Here is a 17,889-nt window from a genome sequence, read left to right on the forward strand (position 1 = left end):
CTCGTGGAACCCTAGGGTTCCACAGAACCCTGGTTGAGAAACCTTGGTCTAGAGGAATAGTAATGGCATTTTGCCAGTCATCAGGCACAGATACAATTGTCACAAGCACATTACACAGGTTTATTATTTATCCAATTTATATAGCCGCTCATCTCAACAAATGACTCTGTGCAGCGAACAGAATTAAAATAGAATAAAACAATAGCAAATATTATAAAAATTAAAAAATACAGGCAGCCAAGAAACAACAACCCAAATCACTAACACAACCAAGAAGCAGGTCCCTGCACACACTCAGGGCCCCAGGCCTGGGCATAGAACCAGGTCTTTACAAAAGGCCAGCAGAGTCAGAACCATCCTTATCTCCGAAAGGAGAATGTTCCATAAGGTGGGCACTGTAGTAGAAAATGTATGCCTTCTAGGCCCTGCCAACTGTTATTCTTTGGTCAACAGGACCCGAAGCATGCCCATCTTGCCTTACCAGGTATACAGGTTATACAGCTGCTCCATTAACCACATCTATATTTTAATATTTCTCCAATTACTTCATCTACACTTAGAGCCTTACCCTTTTTCAACTTTCTCACAGAATTTATAACTTCCATTTTATCAGTTTCTGTCTTGGACACTAATATTTATAGCTTTCATTTCAATTCTACTCTTTGGCATAGGACTGTCTTTCCTATACACATTTCTAAAATATTTCTAGCATTCCCTCCCCCCAGTTTCATCCCAGATCATTTCTGTTCATTTTGCTGGAGGTTCCTTCTTTAGCCCTTTTCACTCATATCCTAAATTCCAAGCAGCTTCCATATCCTCCTTTCTCATGTCTGCTTTCCATTCATTCTGTTGGGAGAGTAATCTGTCTTCTAATATTTTTTTCATATAAGACCCATACTTTCTCCTCCTTCAGTCATTCTGTTTTTACTGTTGTTTCTTTCCTTTTTTTCCATGTTCATTTTCTCCCAAGATCCATTCTTGACACTGTCAGATAAATGTCTTTGTTGCATTCAGAAACTCTCATCTTTTTATCCTTCACTAATTCCTTTATTCTTTCATTATACTCTTTTAGATTTCTATGCATTCCTTTTCCATGTATGCATATGAATAGCTTAAACCACAGAATTGTTTATTTCCTCCTCCTCCTCCTCCTCCTCCTCCTCCTCCTCCTCCTCCTCCTTGACAAAGGCCATTCCAAGCACAATTTTCTATTTTAAGAAATCCAAATACAAAGCAAAATAACCTGTAGGGAAAACATCAATTTCATAAGTTCATTTATAAGCATCAAAAATGGAATGAATAGTGACAGTGAAACTAAGATATCTTAAGGCACAATGCTAAAAAATAGGAGACCTGCTTTAGGCACAAAGCCAGCTGGGTGACTTGGGCCAATCATTCTCTCAGCCCTAGGAAGAAGGCAAGGGCAAACCATTTCTGAAAATATTGCCAAGAAAACTTCAGGGACTAGTCCAGGCAGATGCCAGGAGTCAACACTCAGTTGAAGGCACCAAAAAAAAAAAAAAAAAATCAGTGAAAAGAACTGAACTCTAAAATAGATGAGTGGTTATCAACACATCATGCATAGTTTGGGGGTGCTAACATGTATTAGTTTATCAATAATTTCAATACTTGGGGAAAATATCAAATTTTCAAGTAACAAGGCAAGATGCTATTCTCTTTATACATCTTTACATTAAAATAATTCTATATAATAGTTTTATACATTATACATTATACATAAACCACATTAAGCATGTTTAAAGTTTTTCTGTCAGATATTCCTGGTGAAATGCTTGTAGAGTAATGTGATAAAAATTAATAAGGTATACCTATCATTAAATAAAAGTAAAATGAACATACTGAATTAGACAATTTTCTAGAGCAACAGAAAATGTTGTAATGGAAATTATTATATGAAAATTAGCCTAATGTGTATTGAAAATTGCAGCTTATGCTTTTCTGGAAAACCCACAAGTAAAGCTAGGATTCATTGTTATTTTACTCTACCCATTATGCTCTCACCCTTTAATCTGCTGCTATTTTGTTCATATAAGGACGCCAAACTTTCTTGCTATGAGCAGCAAAAAATGGCTCTCATAGATGACAGAAGTGCCTTCATCTCTAAAAGGTTGATGACTAACTCCTCTACCAAAATGTTTTCCTTTACTGGATAAAATGAGACTTTTTTTTTAAGAGTCAGCATAAATCTCATAGAAAAGTAGATAATGGGAAAGATTTTCAATAGCTCCATTTCCACAAAATCATAAATGGCATTCAGGAAGTTTGAGCATGCCTCTCATCAGTCATTGCATAGAGAATTATTTGAAGCCTTAACTTATAAATGACCCTTCAACATGAAAGAATTAGATTGTGGATAAAATTGTTTATTGTGACTTTTTTAAAGGGACACAATAGAAAAATCTGTAAATAATTAACACCTTGTGTTAACTGTCCAATCATAATTATACGTATAACAGCATCACATAGCCAGTATCATGTACTGGTAAAGGTGTTGGACTAGGAGCGGAGAGACCAGCTTCTGCTTCACTCTGAACCATAGAATCTAATGGGGAGACTTTGGGCCAGTCACCCTCTCTCAGAGGAGAGAGGAATGCTGTCATAGAGAAAAGAGCAAGGGAACGTTGTATATGCCACCTTAAGCTCATTAATGAAAAGGCAGGATATAAATCTGACTAAAAGAAAAAATACTTTTGGCTCCAGATGTGGAAATTCATTCATTCATTCATTCATTCATTCATTCATTCATTCATTCATTCTAATCTTGGGAGGAATGGACATTGACTGAAGGGGAATGAGGAAAAATATGTATAACATTTTTGTTAGTCAAATCTGTGCCCAGCCCCTCAATTATTTCTAAATACCATAAGGCAGAGTAATGGTATTCTGGCATCTGAGTCAGCCTACCACATTAACGCAAAGTTGACTTGTTGATTCTTTTCTTAACGGATAATAGACTGTCTTTGTCTAAAGTATCAGGCCCTGTCATTTCCTTATTCCTTATATCTGCATACTGTACAAAATTTGAATGATTGCTTTCCCCATATAAAATGTTAATGTAGGTCGACAGTGTTCGGTTATTATAGATATTGGAACAAGGATGTATTCTCAAACAACTTTCCCCAGCCTGGGCACCCTCCAGATGTATGGGCCAATTCCAAATTTCCTAGCAATCTTAGCAATCTACATGCTGGCTGGGAAAATCTGAAGTTCATACATCCATTATGTCTAGATGTCCAGGGTGAGTGTGCTCCAGGTCCCATTGGTTAAGTAGTATCCTCAGAAATGTGCCTTCTCTGTCATGATGCTTGTTTTGTGGAACAGTCGACCCTGATTCTGCTGGCCTTCCAGAAAGTCGTGAAGACCTGGCTGTTCTCCCATGCACTGGGGCCAGTGTTTTAAAGGAGCTCTGATGTTGGTGCAGATGTGTCTGTTTTTAGGCACCTCAATTTGTTTATTGCAGTATGGACTGTAATTTTATTCTGTTTTTATCCACCCAAAGTGCCTTTGGTTGTTGGGCAGCCGAATAAATAAATTGCATGAGAACTAATGTATTCTGATATTCTATTGCTGATGAACAAAAGGACAGATGTTAATATTTAAGCTGGAAAGAAAGTAGGCCTGAGTGCATCCCTGTTGAAACCCATCTATCAATTTTTATTTCTACCGATAGGAAGGAAAGGCTCCAGTTTGGTCTGCAAATAATTGTAATGGCATAGTTTCTACATCAAAATCAATAATTTAAGTTCATATACTGTATGTTTAACAATATTGTCCACAATCTTTACCTATTCACAAAGTGAAATGCAGATGACAAATCCACAAAAGAAGCATGTCTTTATTTATGCTTCACATATTCTTGTATTCACAGCTAATTGGTGCAAGGCAAAACTGACAATTTGTGCTCTTTTTCTGAAGCCTGCATTTACTTCCTTCCATTCTTTCATCTTACGTAGAAAATGTTTACTACCTATTATACAGCTTGGATGCAGTATACTGTTACCGAACATTTTAGAATATGTTTACTTTTGTTTGTTTGTTTATAAATGGGAATAGTTACACTGAGGTATCAGCCTCCTGGAATATATTTGCCAGAGAAGCTGTTCACAATATAACTGATTCAGTTAATGAGCATGCAGTTGACAATGATGTCTCTACTTCTGGAAAAAAAATTCCTTTCTATGGAGACCTCTTCAAAACTCTTTTTAACAAATTGCCATAAAATCATACAATTGGAAGGGCCATTGAATCCAACCCCTTGCTCAGTGCAGGAATCAAAATTAAAGCATCCTCAAGAAACAGCTGTTCAGCCTCTGCTGGAAACATTCAGCAAAGCGGAGTTGCCACCTTCCTTCATAATGGGTTTTACTGGCAGACTGCTCTTGCTGATAAGGTTTTTCTAATATTTTATCAGGCTGTGTCATTTTTAAGACTATTATTCCATGTCCCCACTCTAGGATAGGAGAGAACAGGTCTTAATCATACCTTGAGTTGACCAAAATATATAAAAGGTAGGATAAACATCTAATCATCATCTTGAGGGACAACTTTTCAAATACTTGAAAACTGCTGTCATATTGGTCATTTTTTTCCTCATAACTAAACACATCTATTTTCTTTAGTATTATCTCCTAAAATTTAGTTTCCAGTCTTCTAATTGTCTATGCTGCCATTCTCAGAATCTGTTCCAGTGCATATGTTAAAGCATGAAACCTAGAACTCTTAATATTTCTTGAGGAGGAATTGGACTATGCAAAACACAGCAAGAGAAGCTACACTCTTGTTGATGCAGCCAGGAATTACATTTTCCTTTTTAGCAGCCACAACATATTGCTGATTCAAATTTAGCTTGTGACCAGTCACAGTTCCAAGATCCTGTTCACATGTATGATTGCCAAGCCAGATTCCCTCCATCCTGTATCTGTATTAAATTTTATTCTATTATTTTCAATCCATCAGGCAAATGTGAACAGCAAAATGAAATGGGTTCAATAGAAACTTTGTAAGCAAATACTCCATTTACTTTATGTGAATTTAAATGTTGAGGACCATGGGGATTGTTTACTAGAATACTGAAGAGCTTGCCAATAATATGACTGAATGGAGAGGTGGAGAGAATAGTCATTCAATTTGTTAAGTTCATCAGTACCTTTGCAAATGTTCCTATAGCCCTATTAAGTTTTAGAATCCTTTGGTTTGGAAAACTGAAGCTCTTCAAGAAAGTTAAACACAGATCAACCAAATAAAGTGTTGGAACAAACGAATCAAGAAAATTATCAACCTCCACTGATTGAGGCAAGGAAAATCAACTTGGTTTTCCAATTATTCATGTCAGCACTCCCCAAATCCCTTATTTAGGCTGAATCTGGTTCTGCCTTTTTACTGTGAGGGACTGAAGAGACTTGTTATCTTATTCTTTGGGATCTGCAGAAGGGGAATGGGGGTTTTACTATAGGATTTTACACTGCATCCAAATTCTTTGTATCAGAGTTATATATAAAAGGAGGCTTCTTTGAAACTTTATATTGAAGCTTAGTGATTACCTTTCTAAAAATGGCTTAAGAAAAGAGGGAACAAAGTGTAGAAAAGGAAGGAAATACGGAGGATCTTTTCGGATTCCACTCTTTGATTTTGGTAGAATTTTTCTTCAACAAAAAATACAATTCTAAAATAATGTTTACTGGAAAAAACAAGGCTTTCTCTGCATGCTTCCAACTGTGATGTCAAGGCACTGATGTGTGCAAGCCTGCTTTGAGGCAGTTGCAGATAGACAGCTTTAATTCATTCAGGTTTGTGTGGGACAGTTATAGCATGAGGCTTCCAAGCCCAGCAGTCCCTACCCTTAAACAGGGTGGACAAGTATCTACAGCCTCCCGTATCCTCATCTCCCCATAAGATGGACAGTGCTGAATTGTTTGGACTCTTTAAGGGACGAAATGGATGTCTTTTAGAGCTTCAGACATCCGTAGAATTTCTTAAAACTGAAAAATCAAACGGTTTAGTTCCATGGGGGTTAAGGTATCAAAGGATGCCTTGAGCCTGGTAGATTTTGTGATCTTAAAAGAAAACCCAAAGCTGAAGAGACAAGTCCAATCACCTTTGTCTCACCCACTCCAGTGATGTCAGAATGTCACTGATTAACTCAGTGTATTCTCTAGGAAGGGAGAAAGAGTAAGAAAAAAGAAAATTCCCTATTTCTAACTTAAATTAGCAAAAGGTCAAGTGTCTCTCCTGATAATAAATGACAGCTCTTACTGGTTTGATGAAATTCTCTGGAGTAAAACAAGGATTTATGTTTTGCTGTCTTCACCAGATGACTTTTACAATGTATCTGCTCACTGGAGGCCAACAGAGCAGTAAAATGAAATGTCAGCCAATGTTGAGGGAAGGTGGTAAAGCAACCAATTTCACAGAAAACTATACCTGGGAATAAACAATAACAGACCAAGTGCAATTCTTTGTGATAGATAAGAGTATATGGCAATCTGGGTGGTGGTTTCTTTGGACTTCCATATTTTCTTGTAAATAAGTTGCACAAATTTGTTCAGAAAAAAAGCAGGCATGGCTGTGATAAGAGGGAAGAAAGTTTTTAATTCATGGTAAGGTTCTTAACTTGATCTAGAACCTTTATTTCCACTGATTTTGGCATTGCACCAGTCACCACGTTGAAAGATTTGATCATTGCATAATGTGAGATCACTGAAAGGACCTGCTTAGTAACAGTTTGCAGTCTTAATATATTGCTTCCTTTTTACAGTGGGGCAAAAAAGTATTTAGTCAGCCACCAATTGTGCAAGTTCTCCCACTTAAAAAGATGAGAGAGGCCTGTAATTTTCATCATAGGTATACCTCAACTATGAGAGACAAAATGGGGGGAAAAATCCAGAAAATCACATTGTCTGATTTTTAAAGAATTTATTTGCAAATCATGGTGGAAAATAAGTATTTGGTCAATATCAAAAGTTCATCTCAATACTTTGTTATATATCCTTTGTTGGCAATGACAGAGATCAAACATTTTCTGTAAGTCTTCACAAGGTTTTCACACACTGTTGCTGGTATTTTGGCCCATTCCTCCATGCAGATCTCCTCTAGAGCAGGGATGTTTTGGGGCTGTCGCTGGGCAACACGGACTTTCAACTCCCTCCAAAGGTTTTCCATGGGGTTGAGATCTGGAGACTGGCTAGGCCACTCCAGGACCTTGAAATGCTTCTTACGAAATGCTCCTTCGTTGCCCGGGCAGTGTGTTTGGGATCATTGTCATGCTGAAAGACCCAGCCACATTTCATCTTCAATGCCCTTGCTGATGGAAGGAGGTGTTCACTCAAAATCTCACGATACATGGCCCCATTCATTCTTTCCTTTACACGGATCAGTCATCCTAGTCCCTTTGCAGAAAAACAGGCCCAAAGCATGATGTTTCCACCCCCATGCTTCACAGTAGGTATGGTGTTCTTTGGATGCAACTCAGCATTCTCTCTCCTCCAAACACAACAAGTTGAGTGTAGACCAAAACGTTCTACTTTGGTTTCATCTGACCATATGACATTCTCCCAATTCTCTTCTGGATCATCCAAATGCTCTCTAGCAAACTTCAGACGGGCCTAGACATGTACTGGCTTAAGCAGGGGGACACGCCTGGCACTGCAGGATTTGAGTCCCTGGCGGCATAGTGTGTTACTGATGGTAGCCTTTGTTACTTTGGTCCCAGCTCTCTGCAGGTCATTCACTAGGTCCCCCCGTGTGGTTCTGGGATTTTTGCTCACCGTTCTTGTGATCATTTTGACCCCACGGGGTGAGATCTTGTGTGGAGCCCCAGATCAAGGGAGATTATCAGTGGTCTTATATGTCTTCCATTTTCTAATTATTGCTCCCACAGTTGATTTCTGCACACTATTGCAATAGGCAACTGCTTGCCTATTGCAGATTCAGTCTTCCCAGCCTGGTGCAGGTCTACAAGTTTGTTTCTGGTGTCCTTCAACAGCTCTTTGGTCTTGGCCATAGTGGAGTTTGGAGTGTGACTGTTTGAGGTTGTGGACAGGTGTCTTTTATACTGATTACAAGGTCAAACAGGTGCCATTACTACAGGTAACAAGTGGAAGACAGAGGAGCCTCTTAAAGAAGTAGTTACAGGTCTGTGAGAGCCAGACATCTTGCTTGTTTGTAGGTGACCAAATTTTCCAGCATGATTTGCAAATAAATTCTTTAACAATCAGACAATGTGATTTTCTGGATTTTTTCCCCCATTTTGTCTCTCATAGTTGAGGTATACCTATGATGAAAATTACAGGCCTCTCTCATCTTTTTAAGTGGGAGAACTTGCACAATTGGTGGCTGACTAAATACTTTTTTGCCCCACTGTATATTTGTTTTCCAGTTCTTTATCCATCTGTCATAAATATTAGTGGTTTAATTGTTTTTTATGCAGTTTTTCCTGGAAATACCTTGTGAAGAAGATAAAAATCCTACAGTGCAATTATAATCAGGTGATTAGTAATCTAGTTTCATCCGTTGTTTATTTAAAATCCACCTGTCCTTCTTTCACTAGTAATATATTTGGTCACAAACCTGTGGATTATGCTGAAACAGAAGAAATGAAATCACTTCTAACGCTACCAGTAAAGAATGATTCAACTTCAGTTATTCAGTATGTAGAAGTACGTATTCTTTTCTTTTCTTTTACTAACTACAGTTTGGAATTATGTAAAACTAGCTTTGTTAAGTAAGGGCAATGTACAAATTTTGACAATGTTATTTCTAATACTTCTCACTATTTTATCAAAGTACCTAAGTCATAGGAAATAAGAAATTATAATGTGATAAGAAAGAAGATATAAAACAGAGGTTCTCAACCTTATATGATGGTTCTCAACCTTATATGATCTGTTCAGTCATGTCTGGTTCTGGACAATTCTATGGACCAGCTCTCTCTGCATTTTCCGATCTTATACGGCTTCTTTCAGTTGTTTTATGCGGTTCTGAACAATTCTATGGACCAGATCTCTCTGCATTTTCCGATCTTATACGGTTTCTTTCAGTTGTTTTATGCTCTGGGTGGTGTCAGCTTTGATGATGTCTAGCCACCGTGTTTTTTGGTAGCCTTGTTTCCTGTTACCGCTGACCATTCCAAGCATAACTGCCTTTTTCAATTAGTTTGATCCCATGACATGGCCGAAATAAGTAAGGTGGAATTTTGTGATTTTGTCTTCCAGTGATATGTCTGGTTTTAAAACTTGCTTGTTTGTCACCTTTGCTGTCCAAGGAATGCACAGGAGCCTTCTCCAACACTACAGCTCAAACAAGTCAATTTTCCTCCTGTCTAGTTTTTTTATGGTCCAACTTTTGCAACTGTAGGTAGCTATGGGAAATATGACAATGTGGACTAATCTGCATTTAGTTGCCAGGCTGAGGCCCTTGCTTTTCCATATTTGATTGATGCTCATAATTGCTGTGCGACCTACTACGATTTGACACTTTATTTCTGGACTGCATTCACTGCTTTGATCGATCTGCAATCCTAGAAAAGTGAATTTTTGCATGCATTCAATCTCTTCACCGTCACTTGCTATTTTGATATTTCCGTTCCTTGCAGTAGTCATGAGCTTAGTCTTTTTGATGTTCAAGAAGAGGCCGAATTTCCCACTTTCTTTTTTCAATCCTTTTGATTAGATGTATCAGGCCTTCTTTGGTTTCTGAGAGGAGAGTTGTATCGTCAGCATATCAGAGATTGTTGATGTTTCTTCCTCCAACCTTTACTCCGATTGTTGATTCTTAAAGTTCCAGCTTCCTTGTGATCACTTTGGCATACAGGATGAATAAGAAAGGTGAAAGAATGCAACCTTGGCACACTCCTTTCTCTATCTTGAACCAATCAGTGTCTCCATATGATGTTCGCACAGTGGCTTCCTGATTTGTGTACAGCATCTGCATCAACTTGACCAGATCTGTTGGCACCTCCAGGTCTTCTAGGACTCTCCACAGTTTGTCATGGTTGACATAATCAAAGGCTTTCTTGTAGTTAATAAAGCAAATGTAGATGTTATTTTGATATTCTTGAGATTTTTCCATGATCCAGTGTAGATTTGCAATATGGTCATGAGTGCCATGACCCCATCTGAATCCAGCTTGAACATCTGATAATTCCCTTTTCATGGTCAGTGCCAGACGTTGTTGTATGATCTTAGGGAGAATCTTGCTAGCGTGAGGGATGAGGGCAATTGTGTAGTAATTGGAGTAGTCCTTGGAGTCATCCTTTTTTGGCAATTGAATGAACACTGATAGTTTCCAATCCTGTGGCCATGTGTCTGTTTCTAAAACTTTCTGGCACAAGGCTGTGATGGTTGTGGGTGGTACAGGCCACAGCAATTCTGCAGGGATGGTATCAGCACCTGGGGCTTTGTTGTTTGGCAGTTGGCTCATTGCCCACACTTCTTCCTGAAGGATGGCTGGTTCTATTTCTGCTTCCCTTTCCTCCTCATCCTGAGGAGGCTGGGCCTCTTTGCTGCTGGCGTATAGCTCTTCATTTACAGTGGGGCAAAAAAGTATTTAGTCAGCCACCAATTGTGCAAGTTCTCCCACTTAAAAAGATGAGAGAGGCCTGTAATTTTCATCATAGGTATACCTCAACTATGAGAGACAAAATGGGGGGGGAAATCCAGAAAATCACATTGTCTGATTGTTAAAGAATTTATTTGCAAATCATGCTGGAAAATAAGTATTTGGTCACCTACAAACAAGCAAGATGTCTGGCTCTCACAGATCTGTAACTACTTCTTTAAGAGGCTCCTCTGTCCTCCACTTGTTACCTGTAGTAATGGCACCTGTTTGACCTTGTTATCAGTATAAAAGACACCTGTCCACAACCTCAAACAGTCACACTCCAAACTCCACTATGGCCAAGACCAAAGAGCTGTTGAAGGACACCAGAAACAAACTTGTAGACCTGCACCAGGCTGGGAAGACTGAATCTGCAATAGGCAAGCAGTTGCCTATTGCAACAGTGTGCAGAAATCAACTGTGGGAGCAATAATTAGAAAATGGAAGACATACAAGACCACTGATAATCTCCCTTGATCTGGGGCTTCATGCAAGATCTCACCCTGTGGGGTCAAAATGATCACAAGAAGGGTGAGCAAAAATCCCAGAACCACACAGGGGGACCTAGTGAATGACCTGCAGAGAGCTGGGACCAAAGTAACAAAGGCTACCATCAGTAACACACTACGCTGCCAGGGACTCAAATCCTGCAGTGCCAGGCGTGTCCCCCTGCTTAAGCCAGTACATGTCTGGGCCCATCTGAAGTTTGCTAGAGAGCATTTGGATGATCCAGAAGAGGATTGGGAGAATGTCATATGGTCAGATGAAACCAAAGTAGAACGTTTTGGTCTAAACTCAACTCGTTGTGTTTGGAGGAGAGAGAATGCTGAGTTGCATCCAAAGAACACCATACCTACTGTGAAGCATGGGGGTGGAAACATCATGCTTTGGGGCTGTTTTTCTGCAAAGGGACCAGGATGACTGATCCGTGTAAAGGAAAGAATGAATGGGGCCATGTATCGTGAGATTTTGAGTGAACACCTCCTTCCATCAGCAAGGGCATTGAAGATGAAATGTGGCTGGGTCTTTCAGCATGACAATGATCCCAAACACACCGCCCGGGCAACGAAGGAGTGGCTTCGTAAGAAGCATTTCAAGGTCCTGGAGTGGCCTAGCCAGTCTCCAGATCTCAACCCCATGGAAAACCTTTGGAGGGAGTTGAAAGTCCGTGTTGCCAAGCGACAGCCTAAAAACATCCCTGCTCTAGAGGAGATCTGCATGGAGGAATGGGCCAAAATACCAGCAACAGTGTGTGAAAACCTTGTGAAGACTTACAGAAAACGTTTGACCTCTGTCATTGCCAACAAAGGATATATAACAAAGTATTGAGATGAACTTTTGATATTGACCAAATACTTATTTTCCACCATGATTTGCAAATAAATTCTTTAAAAATCAGACAATGTGATTTTCTGGATTTTTTCCCCATTTTGTCTCTCATAGTTGAGGTATACCTATGATGAAAATTACAGGCCTCTCTCATCTTTTTAAGTGGGAGAACTTGCACAATTGGTGGCTGACTAAATACTTTTTTGCCCCACTGTAAGTGACCACTATGTAATCATTAAACCATAGAGAACTACTGCCTGCTAAAAGAAACTAATTAATTTTTGATTTCCTGTGCAAGTAAGTAAACATATTGTTGTAAACATAGGTCATAACAATATAACAGAGCAAAAAATACAATAAAATAATAATAGAATAATAAGAATATAAAATGAAGTAATAAAAAAGAGATAAAGAAAGTTAAAGCAAGATAAGGCCAGAGTTACAACTAAGAGCTTAAATATTTTTCTAAGTTTAAATGACAACAGAGTAAAAGTAGCAACCTGACTACTAACAGTTGGAAACACAACTGCAAGAAGTTAGTTCATTTGTTCAAGACCTGAACCCTTGAGTTTACCTACCAGCAATAATTTGGCCCTGATTGCATTATACATGGGGCTGTGGAGGACATAATGAATAATATCCTCCACTTGACCAACACCACAAGGACAGAGATGTTCAATAGGGAGCTTACAAAACCTCCCTTTGAGATATGCGCAGGGCATGGTCTGCAGGCAAAGGGATGTTAAAGCTCTTCTTAGTGAAGCACTGGTTGTATTAACCAGGTACTGGGAGAGGCTTCTATGTTTTTTATAGTGATGTTACCAAGATTAAAATTTGGGTGACTGTACTGTAGTGGCATCTTTATTGGCATGCAACATCTATTCTAATAGTGATGGAAGTCCTTAAATGTGGGGGTGCCCTGGAGGAAGTCCAAATCTTCCTTATGAAGTTGTTTTGGACTACTTCCAATTGGGCAATAACTTTCTCATCCCACAACCAGATCTCAGCCCCAAACAGCATCTGGGCAATCACCTTGCCCTGGAATATTCAAAGTGCAGGGGCTACTAGCTGCCCTCATTTGGAATAGAAAAACTTCAGAATAGTGCCCAGTTTACGCTGGGCAATTGCTAAGAGAGTAGATAAATGTGTTTTCCATATAAGGGACTTATAAAAAGTGTTGCCTAGGTCTTTAAAGGAAGGGCATTACTGTATTTGTTGGGCATTAATTGTCCATCTGTATTTAGTATTACTTCTGCCAAAGACCACTAGTTTGTTTTACTATAATTTATCCTCACTTTTTCACAATAATCACCTAGTCTGACCCATTATCTTCTAAGGTCAGTCTTGATACAGGCAATAAGAGCAATGTTGTGGGCATACATTAACACTGAAATTTTGTCCATTAAGTTGGGGGGGGGAGGACTTTGTGACTTCATGGCCACTACAATGTCATAATAGAAAAGTTAAATGAGAAAGGAGCAAGTAAACAGCCTTGTTTGACTCCTTGCTCCAATTAAATAGGGTCTGACAAGGACCCTTGTGGGCCCATTCTTACTCTAGCTGTAATGACAGTATGTAATTCAATTATTAATTTGAGAAGGCACCTATTGATGTCTGTCCTTGCTAGTTCCTCCCATAGTTGAGACCTGTCAATTAAAGGCAGAGATAAGATTTATAAATATGACATAGAGTTGTTTTGAATGTCCATTCTTGTATTTTTGAATAAGAGTGTTCAAAGTGACACGGTGATCTACTATGTATTGTCCTTTTTGAAACTCTACCTGTTTTGGATGGAAGAATTGTGTTTCTTCCTCCCAATCTTCTAATTTATTCAGAAGATGTTTGGCATACAACTTAGAAGAGATATTTAGCAAACTAATAGGACAATAATTGGCCTATTGCCCTTTTTTGAAGATTAGGTATATTATACTTTGTTTCCAATGGGGAGGTACAAACATGGTCTCCCATGCAGACCACCAAGTCTGCAAAGGATGTGAGTTCGAATTGCTATCGTGCAAATATGCCACTGTGTACATCCAGATAATAAAAGATATTTACACAACAGTGTGAAACAAGTTACATTATGAATAGTATAATCCTTAATATAATACGTAAGTAGTAGACAGAGTAGTTATATTTTATTATTTTCTCCTCAAACTACCTACAAAACCCTCACAGGCCATTGCTGCTTCACGGACCATCAATTAGGAAATGCTGCAGTAATATAATGTAATCCCTGCAGCAACAGTATGCAATTTCATATCAAATAATTTCCAGTCAATTGTACAACTGTAAAACAATAATGCAAGGATACATAAAATCACCCCCAAGATTTAGTACCATGATTTTCCATATTCTAAATCTCCTGGTGTTTGTGTCTCTGCAGAAGAAACTCCCAATGGCAAGCATTTACCCTCTATAACCACAGATTGGAGTTGATTGTAGAAAGTGGCAGGAGGCTATGTAGGGAACTTAGTTCTTGCAAGACAAAAATAGATCATTTATATTCAGTATGACCAGTATTAATAACACTCAACCCGTTCCATCTTGACTCTTTGAATTCCATATTAAAGTTGAGCTGATCTACCTCAAGGGCTTCACAGTTAGAATACATAAGGTCAGACTGTCTTATGTACAAAAATTACATTTACACATATAGAGCTAAAACAAAAAAGAAAAATGCAACATTTCAACTGTATGAAGGTGTTTTGTTTTGTTTTTTGAAGTTACAAGAAAGCTGTACCCTAATTGGCCATGCTTTTGGGACCAATTGAATTGCTGTAGGGATAATCGGTTTTTCAGAGTTCCATGAAAAGTTTTCTCTATCCAGCTGTGGGAGATGTCTTAAGTAACAAGAAATGGCTTTGATAGTCTAAAGCATGACTTCTAAGTGAGGAAATGGTGAACTAGACATCTCTGTCTAGGACAAGGAGTGGAGATAATGCTGAGGCCAGGACCGACAGACAACAGAACCTCTCCAGATAAAGGAGAGGGTGAGAGATTGGCCACTTGTGCTCCAGACAGCAGTTCCTCATGAGACAGGATAGCTGTTTCCCATTGAGTGCCAGATGAGGGAAGCTATCAAGTTTTCAACCACAGTGGAGCCTTTTAGGGACACTAGGTTTGTTAAGCCTCACTTTCTAAACACCTTTGAAATGTAATTACTTTAAACTTGAAAGAGATCTTCAAAGCAACGAGTTTGAAAAACCCGTTGAATGGGTGAATTAACCTTTGTTCCTGTACAAAAGACAACAGCCTAAATAATTTAAAGAAATTGAAGTAAACAGCAAAAAGCTTAATAAGGACTCAATCTAAGAAAGTTACAAATGAATTAAGGGACTAGACAACTTTGGAATATTAGGACTTTTGCTAAAAGATTTGGGAAATAATTAAATAAAACAATACCTTCATGGAAACTTAAATTGTTTAGTCTATTAGAAAATAAACAATAGATATTTGAAATTTTGCAATTTTAGAAATGAAGCACTAGAGGAGACTAAAGACTTCAAGCAGGAGAAAGAAGGAAGGGGAGGGGAAAAGAGAGAAAAGCCCATCTTTCGTGGAACCTACAAAATGACAGACAATGCCATGACATTTGAGACATTTCAGGGGATTTTTGAAACTAGTAGCTACAATGTCAGCAACAATGTTTACTTATATCGATGTATTATTTACAAAAGATTTTAAAGAAGAAATGAAAGATGTGAAAGAGAATATTTTGGAAGACCAACAGGATGAAGGGGATAAACAAATATTACCTGATGCAGAAATACTGAAAATAAATAAATTCTGGATTATAAAACAGAGATGACAGTCAAAATGGAAATACAAATGATAAGCCAAGAGAATGACCTGGATATTGACTTTTTACTAGATTTACAAATGAGGGTTGTTAAAAACTTGAAGAAACCTTTGAGATGGGAGAAAGAAAAATTGAAGGGAGATCAAATCCTACAACAGCATCTGAATGAATTAAGGATTAAGATTGTTAGAAGCATAAGGAAGGAATACGAAGTCAATTTGTTGATCAGGTTTAAAATAAGACGTACTTTTATAAAATTTTGGGAACCCTTTACAGACTTTTTGCCATCATCCAGATAGAAACATTAATGTTTCATGAATTTGTGAATGGGTTATGGGAAGAAGTGATCCATGTATGTAACTTTTTAGGAGGTGGAGAAATATTAAATTTGTATTTGTGATGAAGATTGGAAGTCACTTCTTTAAATATTGCTTTTTCTTCTTTTTTTCTTTTCCCTCTCTTTTCCTTTTTCCTTTGCAGTTTTTATTTCCTTTTTTCCTATTTTTTCTCTCTCTCTCATTTCAGTTTGTATTATCTTTTATTATTGTTAAAATCCTTAATAGAAATTATATATCTCCACCCTGGACTGCCTGAGTGATGCTGTGGATGTCCTGTCTCAGTGCCTGGAGGCTGTGGGGCCTGGATGGGGCACAAATGGGCTTTGGCTGAACCCAAGCAAGACTGAGTGACTTTGGGTACTCAGGCCTTCCAGTACTAAGGTTTTTCCACCTCTTGTCCTGGATTGGAGGCAGTGCCTCAGATGGACCTAGTGTGCAATCTGGGGATCCTCTTAGACTCACAGCTCCTGCTGGAAGAGCAGGTGGTAGCCATGGCTAAGAGGGCCTTTGCACACCTTCAGGTTGTGTGCCAATTGCACTCATTCCTGGATCAGGAGGCTCTGCTCATGGTCACTCATGACCTCCAGTCTGGACTACTTCAATGTGCTCTACATGGGGCTGCCCTTGAAGAGCATTCGGAAGCTTCAGCTAGTACTGAATGCCACTGCCTGGGTTGTAAACCCTGTTGGCTATTCAGCACATGTAACACCACTGCTTCAGGGGCAGCCTTTGTTGCCAATGTGTTTTTTTGGTTCAATTCAAGGTGCTGGTTGTCACCTTTAAAGCCCTTCATGGCTTGAGACTGGGTTACCTGAGGGACTGTCTTCTCCCAGTTGTTTCTACCTGTCCAATTCGGTCCAGCAAGGTGGGCATGCTCCAGGTCCCATCAGCCAAGGAATGTCAGCTGGCAGGGATTAGGAGATGTGCCTTTTCTGCTGTAGCGTCTGCCCTCTGGAACATCCTCCCTCCTGAGATTAGGATAGCTCTGACCCTGCTGGCCTTTCAGAAGGCCTTGAACACCTGGCTTTGTGCCTGGGCACAGGGTCTCAAGTGTGTGAAGGGCCCTGTTTCCTGGTTATGTTGACACCAACATATTATAATATCTCTTGGCTGCTATTTGTATTTAATTGTATTGTGTTTTAATTGTTTAATTGTTTTTATGGTTGTTCGCCACCCAGAGTCATTGGTTTGAGATGGGCAGCTATACAAATTGAATCTATCTATCTATCTATCTATCTATCTATCTATCTATCTATCTATCTATCTATCTATCTATCTTTGATAATCATAAAGTCCTTTTGGCCCTATTAATGCTATTTTATTAAATACATTTCACCTATTTTTATCTATGTCCTGAAATTATACCACAAATTATGCTCATTTTGAAATAGTTCTTTCTTATGTAATAGAAATGTTGAGTAAAGTTTGGTTATTTTTTAATAAAGGAGAAAGAAATATAGACTGTTTGAAATGTAATGCTTCTCTTTTGTCTTTAGTCCATAAACCTAAATTACTGTAAAAAAGGGCCTATTGTTCTCCTTGGGAGTGGTCTGGATCCAGGTCAACAACTACTGTTAAGCAAATTGGCTACATTTTTGAAGGCTAGAGTATGTACAGAATTTAACAGCTCCGGTAAGTTATCATCTTTATTTAATATAATAATATTTTATTGTTTAGCCATAAGGCCATAGCAGAATACAAGATACAGAACAATAATAATAAGACCATGTGTAACAAGATACAGTAAAAAGCAAAACTAGAAGGAAATACATACCATATTTCTGTATCACCCCTACAGTTTAGGGG

At 38.5% G+C, this 17,889-nt stretch overlaps 1 protein-coding gene across 1 annotated transcript in view; it reads left to right on the forward strand.

Moving 5' to 3' along the window:
* BARD1 (BRCA1 associated RING domain 1) overlaps positions 1-17,889 on the forward strand; it is a 69,319-nt gene that overhangs the window by 43,013 nt on the left and 8,417 nt on the right. The window contains exons 7-8 of the mRNA XM_088135580.1: positions 8,567-8,675; positions 17,580-17,715. Coding sequence (XP_087991706.1) covers positions 8,567-8,675; positions 17,580-17,715 — 245 coding nt within the window. The remainder of the gene's footprint in view (positions 1-8,566; positions 8,676-17,579; positions 17,716-17,889) is intronic.

Source organism: Python bivittatus, unplaced genomic scaffold, assembly GCF_059951505.1.
Source record: "Python bivittatus isolate LINGU-HERP-01145 unplaced genomic scaffold, Pbiv_v1 ctg000200_np1212, whole genome shotgun sequence".
In the NCBI taxonomy this organism is placed as follows: domain Eukaryota; kingdom Metazoa; phylum Chordata; class Lepidosauria; order Squamata; family Pythonidae; genus Python; species Python bivittatus.